At 40.6% G+C, this 17,066-nt stretch overlaps 1 protein-coding gene across 3 annotated transcripts in view; it reads right to left on the bottom strand.

Moving 5' to 3' along the window:
- The window catches only part of KIAA1549L (KIAA1549 like), an 89,446-nt gene that overhangs the window by 47,291 nt on the left and 25,089 nt on the right, over positions 1-17,066 (bottom strand). Inside the window, exons 2-3 of one of the 3 annotated variants that reach the window (XM_071761848.1) lie at positions 4,524-4,871; positions 1,116-1,262 (exon numbers count right to left, since the gene is read on the bottom strand). In XM_071761848.1, the coding sequence (XP_071617949.1) occupies positions 1,116-1,262; positions 4,524-4,871 (495 nt within the window). Of the gene's footprint in view, positions 1-1,115; positions 4,872-17,066 lie in introns of all 3 variants that reach the window. The other 2 variants (XM_071761849.1, XM_071761847.1) reach the window with 2 other exon arrangements.

Below are 17,066 nucleotides of genomic sequence, written 5' to 3'. Positions count from 1 at the left end.
TTTAAGAAGTGTCTGTACACTTCCTATCTTAACATTATCACTTGCTTTTTATTTTTCTCTTACACTTTGGAGAAAGGTTTTTATAGCTGTACTTAAGTACTTTTAATTAAGGCAAGCTACTTCTATCCTCAGGAATAGTTGTAGTCGTCATACTACTTATGTAGGTATTTAGCAACTACTAAACATACATTAGGTCCAAAAGCTGCTTAGTTCATTGTACCCAGTATCATTCCCTAGAGAACCTGTGGATGCCCCTTCCCTGGAGATGCTCAAGGCCAGGCTGGATGGAGATCTGAGCAGCCTCATGTAATGGAAGGTATCCTGCCAGTAGAACTAAATGATCATGATGAACTAAATGGGGTGTTGGAACTAAATGATTGTTAAGGTCCCTTCCAACACAAACCATTTTATGATTCAGTTCTACACAAAGTCATAAGCCTTTTTATGCAGATATTCTTTGCTGAGATCTCCAAAATACATACATCTTCTGGTGCTGTACTGTGCTAGCATAAGGAGTCCATAGGAAGCTTGGGCAAGGAACCTTTCCAGACCCCTTGAGTTCAGAGTTCTTACAGCTATGGACAAGCTGCCTGTAAAAACCAGCTAGAGCCAGAAGTAGTACTGCTCACTGAAAATAATGTTTAGTATTTACAGTTGCACTCTTCAAAACGGGAGGAATTTGAGTTTTGCAAATGAATCTTTAATGATAGAATCAGGTGTCCATATAAAAAAATAAAAAGAATGAGGTATTTGTCTGTAAAGAGGGCCAAAGACTAAGGGAGGTTATTGCACTGTATTCTTCAGTGGTACAGACTCGTTACTGCAAAGCAGAGACCAAATCATCATGTCCTACTGGGCTGTTCTTCCACACAGGAGGTTCAGCTGTAGTGACCCCGTGAACTTCATGGCATCCCATCTCACTACTTCACTTGACACATCACTGTAAAATTCAAGCTACAAATCAATCCATTGCCACCTCCGTACTAGAACAGCCTCATCCCTAGATTAGCCCCCAAGATCCCCACATTCTTTGACACTTGAACATATTTCCCACTCATCACCAGCCCCTCAGAGACAAGCAGGGTCCTTGCAGCAAATTCCATGGCTCCACATACCTGTTTTAACCATAAGGTTCCTGGAGAGGTGGCAATCCAGGGGAGGAGCTGCTGTCATGTTAGCGAAAGCGGCTGCTGCCGTGGTTTCAGGAGGAGCAGAGGTGCTTTCCACTGGAGCAGAGGGAAGCGTGGCTGTTTTCGCTGATGCTGTAATAGATGTCAAAGCTGCTGTAATTGTCAATGGATACGGGGTTGACGTTTTGGTGATATTTGAGCTTGGGAACTTCTGAGTGTCAGTTACTGCTGTTTCTATCTGCCAGGGTACGTGTGCTTTGGGTGCGAGTGTGGAAGCTGCAACCGTGCGGTTTTTAGGGATAATGAGTGTGGGTGTCGTGTCCGTGGGTGATGCAGCCGTGTTTCTTGTTGCAAAAGGAAAATCTGTGTGTGTTCCTACTGAGCTTAGATCCAATGCCAGTTTTGTGGCAGTGTTATTTTTTGTTAGTATCAGTGTGCTTATAGCCATCACAGATGGCAGAGGTGTGTTTTCAGTGCCTAGAGAAAAGAAGGAAGAAGCTGGCACTGGTGAAGCTGGAGATGATTTTCTTGTTAGTGGTTTTGCTTCTGAAGTTCCTACTGTAGGTATTGCACCAGAAGATACTCCAGATAACACTGTAATGACAGAATGGGTAGAGTTGGTTTTTGACATAAAAGGTGAAGCTAGTGGTGTTGGTGATGCATGGACAGAAGGTATGATGACTGACTGCAGAGCACTGGTGGTAGGGGTTTGCGATGGGCTGCCCTTGATAGCTTTAGCAGAGAGATTGCTGGGAACTAGGCTATGTCTTGTTGCACTTTTGTCCCACTCCTCCACACTAAATGTAGCTGGATTTTTATCAGCTGTTAACAAATAGCCAGAGGACTCTAACTGGTCCTCAGCAAATTCTGAAAAATTTCCAGAACCAATGTCTTCTTCTGTAATAAAACCAATCAAGTCAGTTGAGCTAGAAGGCTTGGTTATAGAAAAGGGGGGCTCAGTTGACAGTGTGCTGTGGATGGACCTGCTCTGATAGTTGGCTGAAAAAGTCAAGTTGTCAGTGAGCTGAAACATATGTGTTGTGCCTACAGTTTTTTCCAGTAATCTAATCTTTCCAGCATGAGTTGTTGGTGACTCCGAAGAGCTGGGGAAAGTACCTGTACTCTTGCCAGGAAGCACATGCAAATGCAGAGGTGCTTCATAGTGCATACTGATACTAATGGAGCCAGCAGTGAAGACATTACCAGCATTTTCAGATGTGTTTCCATGCTCTTTTTGCAGTGGGGCAGGCACTGTAAAAGTAGGAGCAAGGGATGAATATTGAACAGGAGATGTTTTCAGTGCAAATACATCTATATTGGATTCTGAAAAATCATTCAACTTCATTTCAGCAAAGGGTAAATTTAAGATATTTTTACTGAAGCCTACATACGTATCATTTGCCGAAGGGGTGGAGAAGGGCAGCTGCTTATTTGCAGTCATTTTCCTTTGCAGGCTTGGAACTACTGAGTATGGCACATGGTACTCAGATTCCAATGGAAAAGTACTTGTAGGAACTTCTTTTATTGCAGTTTTGACTGAAGTTCTTACTGAAGGAATACCAATGCCAGCTGTATCAGTCCACGTAGAAGCCAAAGTTGTAACTTCTGAAGAGCTGACAGGATCTAAATTGCTTTCAGAGTCCACACTCAAAATCCCAGAAAACCTGGAGCCTGTTGTCATGGAAACCAGCGATGGCTGCATACCCCATGCTGGAGGCACAACAGTGGCAAGATGCTTTTTATCAACTGAACGTGAAGCCTCAGCAGAGATAAAATTATTTAAAGCTCTTGGAGGTGAATACTGTGCATGTGGAATCAAAACAGTGGGCACTCTCACATTTTTGTCTTTATCTGCAGTTAAATCTGAACTTTCTGCAGTGCCAGGGGGAAGATGCACATTCATAAGAACACTAGCAGCAGATGTATTTGTGATAGCAGGTCCAGGTTTTGAAAAGCCTGTATTGGAAATAACTGACAGCACCTCAGTTAGATCAGGACTAGTCATGCCTGTTCCCAAAACAGTGCCTTGTATCTTTGAGCCTTTGGGGAGTTTACTGGTTTGGGCATCTGGAGAAACGTTGGAAATCCAAGATCCATAGGGCAGAATTCTATTAGTGTTGAAGTCCATGGATACCTTTACTGTCACCCCTCTTGTGAAAAGCTGTTGAGATGTTGTTGCCACAGAAAAGCCATCAGAGGTTGGAAGACTATTAGCAGAAGCAGCAGGCAATTGCAGGCTGCTCTCCTGATAAGCTCCATCAGTCAGGTCTTCTGCAAAAGTCTGATTCAGAATCACCACCGGGTGCTGCAGGGAAGCAGTCAAAGGGATTTGCAAAGTGTCCTCATCAGATGCTGCTGCACGGGGACTGCTTGTGCGTGCTACCCTGGTTAAGGTGTCATTTGTCTCACTTAGCAAGGGAGACCTTGTGCTCGCTGAAGAGGAGCGTGTTGCATTTCTAAAGAGAAAATCTGTTTCATTTCTAAATGCTGGTATTGGCAGCACAGCACTGAGAGTGTGCTTTGCATCTGGAATAAGTGATTTTGGCAATGAAAGGGAAGACGTGCTCTCTCTTGAGCTGGAGACCTCAGCCAGGCTCTCAGAAGCTGGTGACATGAAAGGTGCACTGATAAAGCCTGTAGTGCCATTAGTCTGTGCTGTGGAAGACTGAGGATGACTCGTTTGGGGTATTAGATGTGGAGTACCCACAGGATGGAAGGCTGATGTAGAAACTGCTTTATCCTGAAAAACTGGTGATGACAGAGGAGTGATATCACTGATTCTGTCAATCAACACAGGCTTGAGTGGCTGAATGGTTGGTTTTACTCCAGCAGAAGATACTTTATACAAGCTCTCATTGGGAAAAAGTGACAGACTTCTGGAAGTTACCGGCAGGGAAGACTGATATGGTTTTGACACAGGAGTATCAGAGTATACTGATAGAAAAGAGGTCTTCTCTGAAGGAGACCCTTTTCCCACTATTTCTGTGAAATGCATCGTTGTTGATCCAAAGAGACTGACAGGCATGGGACTGGTAAACAACTCAGGACTCATTCTGTGATTCACTGTACTGGAATGTACTACAGTGACCGTGCTTAGAGAACTATTTCTGCTTTCACTAACCTGTGAGCTGGCTGAATCTGTGGTGAAGAAACCTTCAGGATCTGCAGGCAAAGGCACTTTGATGGGCAGCAGAGCTGGTTTAGAAAAGTTAATGGTATGAGGTGACTGAATTACCAATGAGGAGAATGAGGGTGATGGAACAGCAGCAAGCATGTCTGATCCTGAGGTGCTTTCTTTTGAAATGGAGGGTGTTTGTAATGGTAGTAGCTGAAATGGCACAGCTGGACTCGAGTGTGTCACTGGTGGTGTAGTGAACAATGTGGCAAACATACCAAGTTGAGGCAAACCTGATAGAGCAGCTGTTTCATCTGCATCTTGAGATGATGACCTCAGAGGCAACTCAGCTGAAAGTTCAGTAGGTTCCTGGGATGCACTGTTTCCACTGCCTTGATAAAGGGTGGGTGACAGATGGCTTTGATCTGAAGTCCTGGTACGTGTGCCAGTCAGTGTGGTTTTTATCATCTGAAGCAAGTTTGCATTCTCCAAAGTATGTCCCATAGAAATATCAGCTACTAAGGGAGTTTTCGTTTCTGTGGAAGGCCGTGTTGGTGATAGTATAGATCTCCAGTTAGGAGAAGATCCTGCAGAAGGAGCAATGTTGATATGCTGTTGCCTGATACCTGTAAAATATTAAATAAAAATTAGTATATTCTTGTTCAAAAGGAAGGAGTTGTTCTCTTGTTGCAACAAATCACAAGACAAAATGTATTATTTTTAGTAAAATTAGTGAACAAATTTTTTATTCAAAGGGCACAAAATTCAGAGAAAACTAAAAAATAATATGACAGATTATAAACTTTCAAGTAATTTAATCTGACAGAAGAATAAGGAAAGCTTCCTAAACTATACTATTTCAAAATACTACTTCTAACTCAGATGGTTCAACATATTAAAAGTCATCTTCTTAAGCTTGGGAAAATTCTTGAGGTAATCATCAGTCGCCCTGTGTCAAAGTATTATGTGAGAAGATGGGCTTAGAAGCAGTGTCAAAAGGGAATAGATTTTTACAACCAAGCTTCCCTGACTTGGCATGCAGTCTGACATGGGAACAGAGTCAGCATTGGCTGGGTTCCTGTAGGATGCATCTGGAGGTGCTCATCTTGCCAGTTCTAATAATGCATGCAATTATAGACACAAAAAGAAGAAAATAAAACAGGGATGAACATGAGGAAATGGGTGCAAGATCCAAAACAAATTAGGAAATTAAACTCCTTTTTTGAGTGCAGATGTACAACACAGCATTTGAAATACCACTTCACTCTACATTCAACACCACAATGTCCCTAGGCTTTGTTTTCTTAAAATGATTACAGATGTTCTAAAATTGTAGCATGGGAAATCTCACATTCCTACTAATTTAAAGATTCAATCAAGAGTAAAATTTAAGGGGTTATTTCCCCTCCTCCCCCACGCCCCCAAAGTTAATAGATCAAAACTTGGTAGTGGCACTTTTCATTCTGTGCCTGGCTGTGCCCCTTGCAGAGCAAACAGAGGCCCCATACAGAGCCAGGCCCTGCCCTCCTGCACAGCTGGAACTGACACAGAAGGATGGATGCCACCTCCCATAATGGCATGGAAGAGTTAGGAGGGGCAGACCTCGAGATACATGGTTAGAAACCAGGCTGGACATTAGTTCCAGCCAGCGATGAACCCAAGGATCGCCAGAGCCAACAGCACTGAAGGGGAGGAGCTCACAGGCAGGAGCCAGCAGCAGAACACCATATAGCACAGGAGAGGAAAATGGGTCATACTGCATCAATTTAAAGTTAAGTTTCTTTCTTGTGATGCCTTTGTTCTACACTGCCCATCATACATATATGCAGGACAAGGCAGATGATCAGACCAGCTCCTTCAGGTTGCTCTATACATACAATCAGCTATGAAATTAAAATACTGGGCTGGAAGGAAAATGTACTTTTCTCCTGCTTCCAACACGTCCCCTCTTTGTTGTCTACCCAGCCCAAATGCACACTGGCTGGGATTTGGAGAAGCAGAGTTGAGCATGCAAATACTTCACAACTGTCATCAGTATTGTTTCAAGTACAGACAGACTGGTGTTACTTGTACCAAGTGCCAGTCTTGCCTGGGGGGACACACATCTTCAGTGCACAGGCAGCTCTGCCAGGATGCTTTAATTGTATCCAGCAAGGAAGGATGGAAAAGAGCAGACAATTGTTTAACCAGGGTAAAATAAAATGCTCCTGTTGTGGAAGAAACAATTCTGCCACCAGCAAATCCAGCTGCATCATCTGCATGTTGCATTCACTGGGCAGATATTCACTGGGATCATTAGGAAATGCAGGAGCAGGAATCCATCATCATGCAGTGCTGCAGGATAACTGTACATAATCATATAGAAATCAGAACGTGCTGTGGGGGCTTTGTCCTTGATCCTGCCGACTGTACCAGTTACCATTTCTGCTTATCAGATTATTCACAGAATTTAAGTGAATGAATGGCATAAATATACACTTACATTTTTTATTTTAATTTTTATTGCTTATTCTGCAACACTTCTGGATCAATGCTCTTGTAAGCCTGACAGCCTGTTTTAGCACATTGTTTATCTATTTATTTGTAAAAACACGTTTATATGAACTTTTATAAGGGAATTGTGTTTATACAAGGAAGTTTATACATATGCTGCTAGCATTAGCGTAAATGATTTACCAAACAATGTAGCAAAAAAATTCAAGGTCATTTGGGAACATGCAATACCAAAGCTGCCAGTTGTCATTATGTTGCCTTGAGTCTTAAAATATTTGAGAGGCCTTTTTAGGGAGGGGAAAAAAACCAACAAACAAAAACAACAACCAAAAATCCCTCCACAAAACCAAAGAAAACATCCCTTAAGTGAAACAGACCACACTAGTATTGCAGCACCATTTGTTACATTTTAAAACAGCACTATTTTTAAGCAAATCACATTTTTAAAGGACTTTTCTCTTTTTAAGACTTCTCTCTGTGAGTTCAGCAGCAGCAGTACAGGACATTTGGATTCAGCTTGATTTTTCCACTAGTAGTTACAAGTGAACAATAGTACAGCTTTCTTACTACATACAATAAAAATTTATCAAGAACTCAACTACAGGCTTCTACTTTGATAAAGCTTTTGGAGTTCAAACTGCCCTTCAGAATCAAATACAAGAGTAGAATGAAGAGAATCCTTGCTAGAAGCCATGTAGAATATTCAAACAACAAGAAAAACAAAACCAAAAACAAAAGAAAAAAACCCAGAAATTGTTGTCTCCAGGAACGTTTTAAAGAAATAATAGTGCTTTCAAAAGGTTGAACCAAATTACATAACATGATCTATTTTGACACTGTGAACACTCCCTTGAGCCAAAAAGCTTTCTGCTCACCAAGCCAAGCACATCTCCAGGGGAACCTTCCTTCCATGTAACATGTGAGGCTGTAACCTGAGAGTGTAGAGCCTCTGGACTACACTGTCAGCTCCAGGATGGAGACTCACGACACCCACTGCAGCTTCTGCTGCCCTGCCAGGAACTGCACTGCCCTGCTGGAGCAGAGACTCCCACACTGGGACACCAGAACACCCTGATACTGGTGCAGGTTCCTCTGGTGCCCCAGGCATGAGAACCTCCAGCAGGGAGATGGCACCAAGCAGGTCAGTGGCATCTTTAGCCACTGCTCCTGTTGATTAGGCTCATGAGTGTTCCTCATCTGAGTGCTGCTCATTGTCCAAACAAGCAAGCATAAGAGCCAAGAGTGCTTGGATCACTCCACATTACAGACCAAACCAAGAGGAAAGCCAGGTATTGCTGATTATCACAGCATCAGCTGCACCAGATACAGATATGTACCAGAGGCATCAGCTGTGAGAGGGTTCATCACATGGCTGCAGCTAAGCAGTGCCTGACATCATGTCCACATATCCATAAGACTCCTTAATTTCAACTTACTCTGTGCAGTTCAGAGCTCTGAGGTTGGGTTTATCAGCTGCAACACACATGCAAGCACCAAGGCCAGGGGAGGAGGACCTCTCTGTTTTCCAGTGACTATTTCAAACGAGGAGTTGAAGGGCAGTGGGGATGGACCCCCCCGTGCTTGCCCCAGAGGACATGGAGTCAGACCCTCTTTGGGATCTATCCCAGCAAGATAACCAGGAGAGAAGTTAATCCTCTCTAAGGAGATACAGTCTCAGAGGTACCACATCCACAGCCCTTTGCTACTCTCAAGCTCTTTCCACTGCCTGTGGCCTCTGACTGTAATGAAGGATAAAGAGGTGAAGACCAGGAAAGAAATGTAGGTCATGCACAGAAGCATCCTGCTTTTCCTGTCTGCACATTATTCAGTACTTTCCTACTGATTATGCTTTCAAAGAATGAAATTCACTGCCCTTAAAATATTTATTAAAAGAAAATTAAAAATCTGTATCTTTATGATTTTTAGGTTAGAAGATTTCCTGTCACACTGAGGAGTGTCTGAAAACATCACTTGACATTTGAAGTAAACATACCTTTAAAAAAAAAAAAAAAAAAAAATTAAAAAAAAAAAAAATCAAGTTCAGCTCATATTTTCTCTTCAAGATTTGCACCAAAAAACCCACAATTTATCCACCCTGTCATACAACAGAATTTTTGAGTCCAAAAAAGAGAAGTCTATTACTTGGCCCCAGAATGGACAAAGGTTAAAAGAACAAACACTAGGAAGAAAGCCTTATATATATCATCCTATGTTTTTTTCTTATGTACAGACTTCTCAGATATTATCAACTAAAAGGCAATCCTTTTTAACAAAAAAAAAAAAAAATAAAAAAAAAATCTGTTTTTTAATTCAATATTACCCTTTGATTCATGCCTTTAAAAAATGTAGCAAAGGGCCCTCTCTCAAAAAAGAGAAATCACTTTTCTATGAAGGAGCCTTTCAGCTTCCAGGGAGCTGTCAGGGAGCTTCTTGGGGTTAAGTCAGAATGATGGAGCAGTAACTAAAGTCATCTGAACAGCAAATCAACCTGCAACTTTGCTATGACCTGCTGTGAATATCCAACATGAAGCACAATATACATTACAAGTAAAAATGATATCTTAACCAACTAGGTAATTAATTCTTAAGGTCCTTCTCTGTTCTTCAATACATGAGGACTTGGCTCAGGCTAGAAATTATCATGCAGTGTCTAAAAATTATTTCCATTTTCTATGACTTTCCTTGTGCTTTGCACAGCTCATTAGCCTTTATTTTCAGGATCTTTTCTTTTGCAGCATAGAAGAGGCAGTAGCTCAAGTTTATAGCAATATGTCACCTCATTTCACTTTCTCACCTCTTGGAAATCACTGTAAATACTTGTCTGACAGGACACCATTACTGTCAGTAATAAAAAAATCAGCCACCCCTTTGACAAAGTACAAGAGGCTAAAAGAACAAAGGGAGAGCCCAATTCCTGGTGGTAAAAAGGTTAAACAACTGCCCAAATATAAGTTTTCAGTCATGAATTAAAATCCAGAAGAAACGTAACAAAAAATGCAAATCTATGACATCCTCTTCTGAATCTGAAAAATAAATGGTAATATTGGCACCCACCACCAGGGTGCAGGTGCCTGCATCTGCTCCTCACCCCTGATACATTCTGCACTGGTTCAGTATTTAATTTACAGACATCAACATTTAAGTACAGGCATCAAATGCAGCAAACTCAAAGCTCATAAACACCCAAATGCAGGGAGGAAGCCGGTAAGTGTACCTATAGAATAGCTCTGCTCTTGCATTGGCTGCCTAAATATGAAAAATATCAGTACTAATCAGTGATGTGGTATTAAAAAGCTGATTCTTCTCCCCTAACACAAATGTATTGGCATTTTCTGTCAAGTAATTAGACATCTTCCCTGTGAAACACCAGCAGTTAAAAATAAATAAATAAATAAATCACACAAAATAAAGCAGGATCGCTGCTACAGGCACAATCATTTTGTAGTAATACCTGGAGTCACTTTTAATTGTAAAACCAGTAAATAGTTAACAGTTAAAAAAGAAGCCGACTGGTTTCTCAAAGCAAGATGCACCACCTGGAACAAAGGGCATTATTAGAAAGAAAAGATGCTGCTACTTCCAGATGGTGCCTGAACAGTACTGCACAAGTTGGTGGCCTTCCTAATTTAAACTTCCATAGTCCTAAAGAAAGCTTAAGGGCTCATGACAGAAAACAATTAAAATATTTCTTCTGAAAAGGAATATCTGAAAAGGAGTATCTCCAGGTCACACAAAAAGTAAGATATATTTCCTTCTCCACAGCATTATGGTTTTCTTGAGTCTCTTCTGCTGTGCTTCAGTTCATGGGACTCAAATGTTCCATCTGGTTGCATCTTAGAGAATGGTAAAAATGGCTCTGGTAGAAAAGTTTTTTTGAAAATGCTTCCCCCTGGGATCCCCAGCTGAAACAAGGAAAAATGCAGCTCTTAAGGTAGCCTCTCAAACTTCTGGAGGGTCCTCCGGTCCCACAGGAGAGGGACCTGTGAAAGACCCCTGCCTTGGTGTCAGGGTTAAAAAGCAGCTACTGTTTGCAATTACCTTAAACTGGAGGCAAACACTTTGTTTGCAGGAGAGGGCAGAAGTGGGGCTGCAAATTCTGGTCACAGTCTAAAGTTTGCCTTGGTTTCTTTCACATTAATTTCTTTTTCATGCTTTTACTAAAGCTGATTTGAATCTTAAATAAAGACTAATAGTTCATTTCATCCTTCACTGGCTACTGCTTGCTTTATTAACAGGTGATACTTAAAATAGAATCCAAATGTATCCAGCATTCCAATGAAAAATATAAAACACCTAAATTATAACAATTTTCAGCATGAATCAGATTTGTCATCTCAGAAACTGTAATGTCAGAGTGATAAATATGTTTCTGTCACATTCTCTTTCTGCAACCCACGAGGCACCATGTTTCTCATCTAAAGGCTTTTTATTGCAGCAATTATTTAAAACTCTGCCTAGATGTATTAAAAATGTTGAAAGTAACAAAAATAAATTTTGACAACAGAACATGGTATATTACATGATTAAACAGCAACCACAGGATTTCAGCTTGCAACTATCACAACGAGGCTGCATCGTTACAAAATAAGGTGGTCCAGTTGCACTGCAAAATTTAGTTGAAATTTAAATTATATTAAAGTATTACAGTTTAAAAAAATAATATTACACATTTATCCCCATGTTAAAGAAGCAATACTTTAGCATAGTAATGGATTAAAAAGGGAGTCAACACTACAAGAAGAGCCAGCATGTGTCTAGACTCTGCCTCCCTGTGTGTGATTAGCTGTGTTCTATCATGAAAACATAATTTTCTTATCATCTGAGTTTGGTTTTTGCACAGCAGGAGAGGGGAAAAAAACATTACTTGATCCAAGCTGTCAATTCAATTTGTTTATGAAAACTATTTCAATTTAAATATAGCCTGCCTGCTTCATACTCAACTTTTTTTTAAATTAATAACAAATATATTTTAACCTGTTGTAAACTCAGTAAATGTAATCCCTCTTGCTCTGAATCTATTGTTATTACTTTCATTTTTCTAAAGTAACCATAAAGCTCATTTAAACTCAGGCCACTTAATACCATCTCATCACAGGAAGCAACTCAAAGCGCTAGCATCACCTCTTAACTCCTGTTTTAAAGCCCATCCTTTCTGTAACAGTTTTATAAACTGGCCTTAATACAAATAAGAATAAACACTTATTGTTTGATCCAGTAGCATTTTGAACTTGCTTTGCACAGCTGCAAACAGCTGCAAGAGCAGAAGGCAGGGATGAACCAGGACCCTGCAACTGTACATGATTCAGCAAGTCACTGCTTCCAGACCCAGAGAGCAAGTGGAGAGTGGACTCCTCAGAAAGTGGTATTTTTAAAAAACAAGTTAAAATACCCCAGAAATCATTAAAAAAAATATATACTCATGTAATTATTCTTTCCTTTTTTTTTTTTTTTTTGTTTTCAATTTTGGTCACCAGCTTTCCCAGGGACTCAAGGACAATGAGAAATGAAAAAATCTAAATGAGAAATATGAGAAATCACTCAGCAGAGCATCCAGTCAGGCCAAGTGTAAAAGCAATAAACTAATACATGGATACTACTAAAGGCAAGTTATGCACTCTAAATTCTAATGAGAAATATATTAATTTGTATGTGTTTACTAAGTTCCTGACTGTAATTCTTTTTACTGTTGTGTTAATCAGCTTCATTCTACAGGTATCATCACTATATGGGAAGAGAGAGGTTAAGAATCAAAGTGTACCACCTATATCCAAGTAATCTAGGTGAAAAAAAAACACAGAAAAAGCATAGATTAGATTACAGAGAGCAGGTTAAAATGGGAGACACTGCACCTCTGCTCAGGCCAACTCAGGAAGGCTAATTTACCAAGAACAACATAACGGATGCAGTGTAATTACTGAACTGTCAAAATCAAAGTCTTTGAAATCTCTTGGCACTATTACATGAAAAAAAAAAAAAAAAAAAAAGAAATATTCAGGAACTTTATTTAATTGTAGATGCATATTAGTCATGCTGTCACACTGTGCTTAGTACCACACAACGTGCCTTGAGGTATACAGTTCAGTTATTTGAAAAATACCACAGCAAGCTAAGCAAAAACATTTTGGAGGCAACAAATACCATTCAGTGGTATTCGTGTGGTGAAGGGCTAAGAGTGAAAATAAATTAGTATATTCAGTCTCCCATAAGAGTTCAGGCATTCTGCACTGCCCTGGTTTGACCTCCAAGCCAACCTGCAGCCAAACCATATTTGCTGGGGATGTAGAGGAACAGTCACAGGTCATTGAACTACAACTGCACTCGGATTCCAGCCAAGCTGTGCTCACCTGGTCTCCTGTCCACATTTCCAGTGCATGCAAGGACCAGCATGGAAAACTGAAGGACAGCGTCGTGTGACGTGACACTAAATCTGTCCAAAGCCTGCTATGGTCAGCCAAATGTGGAATTTCTGCCCCAAGATTAAGACCCCAAATCCGTGAGCTTCAGCAATTTGGCCCAAAGTGTATTTGTTGCCAAATACCAACACATTCATTTCTAAGAAATTAAAAATACAAATGAGGAAACCAATATTAAGAATATTGTATTTCCATAGGATTTCTTCTCATCATCCTTCTACAGTGAGATCACTTAAGAGTCATTTAAAATTTTATGCAAATGCAGAGCCTTAAAGATTGACATGGTAGCTTGGTCTCCAGTTTCTTAAATACATAAATACATTAATGCAATACAAATGATTTTCAAAGATTTATCACTGTTCTCGGAGACCTGAAAGTGATTTTTGTTTTTTTTTTTTCTCCTCCCACCAGCTTCACAACACCCAGATGAAGAGCTGCAGACCTCAGTTGCTATCAAAGGGGTTGAAGCATTCTGGTACATCTGAGGGAGAGAGCAGCCAGACTCCTAAGGAAAATATCCCCACACCACAATTAAAGGCCAAGTGAGAAATATTGATACATGGATTCTGTAGAAAATGGCTGAGAGAAGACAGCTAGAAGGCAAAAAACAACCAAGGGGATGGCATAGGAAAGGAGTGAGCAGAGGATGGAGCACATCAGGCAATGCACACCAAAAACCCAGTGGCCACTCCTGACCCCCAGCCTCAGGGTCAACAAAAGCACCAGTGGAACCTGCTCTCCTACCTCTCTGTCAGAGAAGGTACAGCCATGTACCGTGTACCATGGCTGTTGGCTACACCACAAACAAGCCCAACCTCTGATCCTCTCCCAGAGACAGATTCCAGTAAGCAATATGCAAATTGCCTCATTGTTATTAATGGAGTTACAGACACCTTGTTGACACCTAAATAGGCTTGCAGAAGAGCACTTACATGTTCCTATAAATAATCTCTCCCACTTGGATGCTCACTTTGGATACAACTTATTAAAAAAACCTCACAAACTATCAAAACAGAGGTGCTTGTACACCAGCAACAAAAGAAGATCTTTCTTGGGAAAGGGTTAGGCTAAGGGAAAACATATATTTTCTTGTGACAATAATGGAACAAAGTTGCTGTATTTCCAATGAGACAAAACATGACCTTTCCAGCACAGAGGGGCTGGAATTCACAAAGGATTCACCCAGAATTAATGTCACAGTACTAATTCCCAGTGGCTGCTCATTAAAATATCATGGCATTAAAAAAACAGGACAAAAAACACACATTTTCCTGAACTCTTCAAACGTCAGCAGACGAAGAAATGCATCGCAGGATCTCAACTCAAGAGAAAAAGTTAAATCTAGAAGATAAACAGGCCTGGAAAGCCTGGGTTTCTTTTTGAGGTTGCTGAGTCCATACAAGTTTGCATATTCCTGGTTCTTTAGTCTGAATTTGGTGATGGAGCTGGATGAAGCAGCCTCAGACAAGCCCACTGACCATGCAGCAGGGGAAAGGCAACAATTTCCCTGCTTGTCTATTCCAACACATCTCTTTTTAACAAGGGAATTCTTTCATCCAGAACACCAAGAAAAAAACCTTGTCTCTTCTTTACATGACAAGGACACGCATGCCCACCCCGTTTTGTGAAGTGTTCTTGTGAAAGCCCCACACACCTGGTTACAGGCACTGCAGCCCTCTAGCAATCAACCCCATAAATCCTGCCCAAGATTTAGCAGAGTTTATGCTGGCTTTCTGTTGTGTCTTCTCATCTGTTCTCCAATGCAGATTTTGATTAAAGTTAAATCCAACACCATGCCATGACTGAAGTCACAGCTGGATGATTTGCATGGCTCTGGAGAGAAATATTTTTGTTTCCTTTTCCTCTGTCCCCAGCTGAGCAACGCTGCCTCCCTACAGCATCCGCTTCACACTGCAATGACCATTTTTCTCCTGCTAGTTCATGCTGCAAAACAAATTTCTCCTCTAGGACAGATACTTTTCCAGCCTGAAATGCTACATATGTTCCCAAAGTACCAGCATAAGCCCTTTAGCTAGCTGTCAGATCAATCAATATCTATGGGTCCAAAACCAGTCTGGAGCCTGAAGTAAAAAAAGGAAAATCAGGTCACACCAATAAAACCAATTCTTACCTTTGCTTCAGATCTAGTCTATACAATCTGCTGTCTTCATTCTAGAAGAAAATTCAGCCTTTACCAGAAACAGGTCATTTATTTTGGGGGCAGAGGTGTGGCATGGTAACTACCCAGAGGGAGGGTCTTTCCAGACCATCACTGGGACACTCAGAGACCAGGCAGTCACAGTGCTGCCATAACCTTGAAAGGAACATTTGCAGAGCACAGCACCTGCCTTTCCTGATTAATAGCCCTGCCTTCAACTACTCACTGGCAAACACTTACAACAAGGAAGCTAATTATGGGAGGGGTGAAAGAGGAGGCAAATCATCCTCAGGAGGCAACTGACCTTCTTGCCTTGATGAAGCTTACTAATAGGTTTAGTAGGTTATGACTAAAAAGATTTTCTATGTGAGGGATTTTCTTTATAATCCACAGTCCTAAGACACACAGAAAACACATTTTTCCAATTAGTTAATGACCATTTTATTTTTCACACTGCATAAGAAGATGCAGATTTAAAAATATGCATTATAAGATTCACTTATGCTCACACACCTGCTTCTGCAGAACATCCCACAGCAGAGTCCTACAGAATCAGTTCACCAAAACTACATGAAAGGCAACTTCAGGAGACAAAGCCCAATTTTGCTCTGATTCAAATAGAAAAATTTTACAGCTCAGACCTCTAGGCATTTAGAAGAAGGTCGAGTACATTTATACTTATCACCTCCCATCCCCTATTTACTCATTTAGAGTGAGGTGTTGCTTTTATCAGCCCAAAGGCAAAGTGATAAAATATATACTTACCATATTTTCCTCTAAATGAAAGTACCTTTTCTGTAACTTACTTCAAAAGAATATATAATGCACAGATTTCTTGAATGTATCATTGCTATGAATACACAGACAACTTCAGCAGTAAGAAAAACACTTCAAATTCCTCAAAATAAAAAATAGTAGCTACAATGTGGAAGCAAGTGTAAAGAATAAAACAAACTAAAATCTAAAAAAAAAAAAAAAAAAAAAAAACCCTAAAATTTTCTTCTTTCTTTTCAGTTTACCAGGCATAATGCATGTCAGTTCATTAGGCAGATGTAGACTTGTGTTTCCCTTATCATTAAATGTGTCTACATGATTCCTCACCAAATTAAAGGCAATTTACATCAAGAGAGGAGAGGACTGAAAAACATAAAATGTCAATAGTGATAAAATCCTGGTGTTTGCCCCAATTCTTCTCCCTACAAAAGAGCCAGGAAAAACCTGGATCTCACCAGATCTCTGCCCACTCCTCCAGCCTGACTGGAGAGCTTGGAGAAAACAGAGACTAATGCCAGTTGCATCTTCTGTTTCCATCTAATGGTTGTAGAGAGAAGGGAAAGATCACAAAGGGCTTTCTAAACAGGACAAAGAAAATGAAGATCTGTGGGGCTAACAAATGGCTTCTGCCCTTCTTCAGCAAACACAGAGACCAGAGAGGTCTCACACCCAAGACCACCAAATCTCCACAACAGGTTGAAGATGACCACTGGTGCTGAGGTGCACACAGCATTCTTCTTTATTTATCATGAAGTGAAAATAAAATAAAGCATAAGGAGTAAATGCTGAAAATATGTACCATGCTGGAAATGTGACTCATGCCCACTCCTGGTCTCCTGTCAAACAATTTAAAGGCTCTCTTTCCCCTCACACATCTGACCCACTCCCATTAATTCATTTCAGACAGCTACTTCTGCAGGGCACAGCCCCAAATGTGAGAAGTGCTGTGGTTTATTGGTCATGCTATGCTGTCAACTTACAGA

The sequence above is a fragment of the Heliangelus exortis genome, chromosome 18, assembly GCF_036169615.1.
Source record: "Heliangelus exortis chromosome 18, bHelExo1.hap1, whole genome shotgun sequence".
In the NCBI taxonomy this organism is placed as follows: Eukaryota; Metazoa; Chordata; class Aves; order Apodiformes; family Trochilidae; genus Heliangelus; species Heliangelus exortis.
Note: the sequence above shows the minus strand (reverse complement) of the source record. Positions and strands in the feature narration are given on the sequence as shown.